Below are 2,561 nucleotides of genomic sequence, written 5' to 3'. Positions count from 1 at the left end.
AACATTGTCTAAATAAAGATACTAAGTATTCAGTATGAGAAAATGAAAAACTGGTATCATAGTTCCTGCAGTTTATAAAAAGTAAGGGACATTGAACCTAATCTTAACTAATTTCTGAGCTTCTCAGATCATAAAATCACTAATAATGGAATGTATAAAATGTATAATTAGTAACTTAAGGACTGAATTTGTTCTGTTTGATTTTGTTCTGTTTGATTTTGAGAAGTCATGACCCATGTTATCCTAATTTAAATCTCTCTCTCTCTCTCTCTTATTTCAAATAAATAATTAGAAATTATTCTAAATTAGATTTCTTGGGCTTTTATGTTAAAAATTGCTCTTCTGTGTTTGGATTTCTGTTCATTATGAAGTAAAACTGAAATTATATTGTAGTTTGAAGATCAGCATATTTGGTTTTGCTTTGTTTGTATCTCAGGCATATTGCAGCATCCAGATGGCACTGTTCTCAAACAATTGCAGCCACCTCCTCGAGGACCCAGAGAACTAGACTTCTACAATAAGGTAAAATAATTCATTTCCTAAAACAACTGGAAGCAATGACATTTTTTTGTAGAATTGAACAACCCATTTTGTGTACTATCCTTGTGAACATGTCTTGCATTTTACTTTTCCATTATTCTAAATTGTATAATGGTTCTGAAAGCTTTAAATTTTTGGCCTAGTGCATTTAACTGTTGTATGTCTCCATTCTTGATGTAATCACATTTTCCAACGCTGATCGGAATACCATCTTGTCTTGGGAATTTATTTGCCATCTTGGGATAACAAAGGGTGTGTTGTTAAAAGTATTGCTGTTTTAAAACAATTTCTTGAAATTTTTCTGTATTACTTTTGTTGTTTAGAGATTATGGCATTATTTTTTTACCACTTTTCCTTCTGAGAGAACCCAGAATATAGATCACAATAATTCAAGAATCCATAGAACTATTCATAAAGACGATAATAATTAAATCAAAACTAATTTAATAATAGTAGTAGTAGTAGTAGTAGTAATAGTAGTAGTAGTAGTAGTAGTAAAGTTGGAAGGGACCTTGGAGGTCATCTAGTCCAACCCCTTGCTCAGGCAGGAAACCCTATACCATTTCGGACAAATGGCTGTCCAGTCTCTTCTTAAAAACTTCCAGTGTTGGAGCATTCACCGCTTCTGGAGGCAGGTTGTTCCACTGGTTAATTGTTCTAACTGTCAGGAAGTTTCTCCTTAGTTCTAGGTTGCTTCTCTCCTTGATTAGTTTCCACCCGTTGCTTCTTGTCCTNTAGCCTCCAGTCCCCTAATCATCTTTGTTGCTCTTCTCTGTACTCTTTCTAGAGTCTCAACATCTTTTTTACATCGCAGTGACCAAAACTGGATGCAGTATTCCAAGTGTGGCCTTACCAAGGCATTGTAAAGTGGTATTAACACTTCACGTGATCTTGATTCTATCCCTCTGTTAATGCAGCCTAGCACTGTGTTGGCTTTTCTGGCAGCTGCAGCGCACTGCTGGCTCATATTTAGGTGATTGTCCACTAGGACTCCGAGGTCCCTCTCACAGTTACTACTATTGAGCAAGGTACCCCCTATACTATACCTGTGCATTTGGTTTTTCTTGCCTAAATGTAGAACCTTGCTTTCTCCAGTACAGGAGATGGAGAATTCACCAATGGGTTTTCACTGTCTGCCTGCTCTTGAGACCAAGTAGCCAAACTTGCCACACCCCTCTTGCTAGTAGACCCAGTCTTAACTTGGTCTCTGCTCTTAGAAGACTTATTTGACTTGGCTCTCATCTCAGCAGGTTAGATAAAGAAACACATTGGTGAATTCTCCCTTATTTCATTGGCAAATTTAAATTAATCTTCCCTTAATATTTCCCCACCATTGCTGAGATCAATTCTGATCTCAAAACCTTTTAAAAGGGTGGGGTGTGTGTGTGGGTGGGGGGGAAATTTTCCTGCCTTTCCCAGGGCCCTGGGTGGGGGGGGGTGTTGAAGGCATCAGCAGAGACTGCTTGCTGCGCCTTCTCCCCAGCCTCCCCAGCTTTCAGCCTCACATTTGGGGCAAATTGCAGCCTCCTGACTCGGATTTAAGCCTGAATCCGGATCGTCGGAGGCTGTATAAGCAGCCCAGAGCCCTTGCAGACGCCATTTTGGCTGCCTAAACTCCGGTTGCAAGTCCAAACAACCGGTGGCTGTTGGGGGCTAATTTGGCCACCAATTAATGTTAAAAGCTGTTCTGCTTCCCTGGGGAGCTCAGGTCCCCACGCTGAGGCCGCGGAACGGTTTAATTACTGTCTAAAAGTTGCGGCCGCCATTTTGAATAAATTAAAAAAAATTATTTTTTTAAAAAAATAAAATAAATCAACAGTGTGGGGGGGAGATATTAATACCTGGCTGCAAATAGCATCCCAGCTAGGCAGCAGGACCCCTTAATTTCTCCATTTAGTGCTCCTGGCTCGAGTACTTAAAGCTCATTACAGCAGGGGCAGCCATCTTGTACTCCACGTGGAGTCCTATTCGGGCCTATCAGGCCTAGCAGCAGTGTTGAAGGCAAAGGGGGAGGAAATCAC

At 40.2% G+C, this 2,561-nt stretch overlaps 1 protein-coding gene across 1 annotated transcript in view; it reads left to right on the top strand.

Moving 5' to 3' along the window:
- Nucleotides 1–436: 436 nt before the first annotated feature.
- IPMK (inositol polyphosphate multikinase) overlaps nucleotides 437–2,561 on the top strand; it is a gene marked incomplete at its 5' end in the record, with an annotated part of 29,362 nt that continues 27,237 nt past the window's right edge. The window contains one exon of the mRNA XM_015813259.1: nucleotides 437–522. Coding sequence (XP_015668745.1) covers nucleotides 437–522 — 86 coding nt within the window. The remainder of the gene's footprint in view (nucleotides 523–2,561) is intronic.

This window comes from Protobothrops mucrosquamatus, unplaced genomic scaffold (genome assembly GCF_001527695.2).
Source record: "Protobothrops mucrosquamatus isolate PMUCROS unplaced genomic scaffold, P.Mucros_1.0 scaffold149, whole genome shotgun sequence".
In the NCBI taxonomy this organism is placed as follows: domain Eukaryota; kingdom Metazoa; phylum Chordata; class Lepidosauria; order Squamata; family Viperidae; genus Protobothrops; species Protobothrops mucrosquamatus.
The sequence above is the reverse complement of the archived record's forward strand: the minus strand, read 5'-3'. Positions and strand labels throughout refer to the sequence as shown.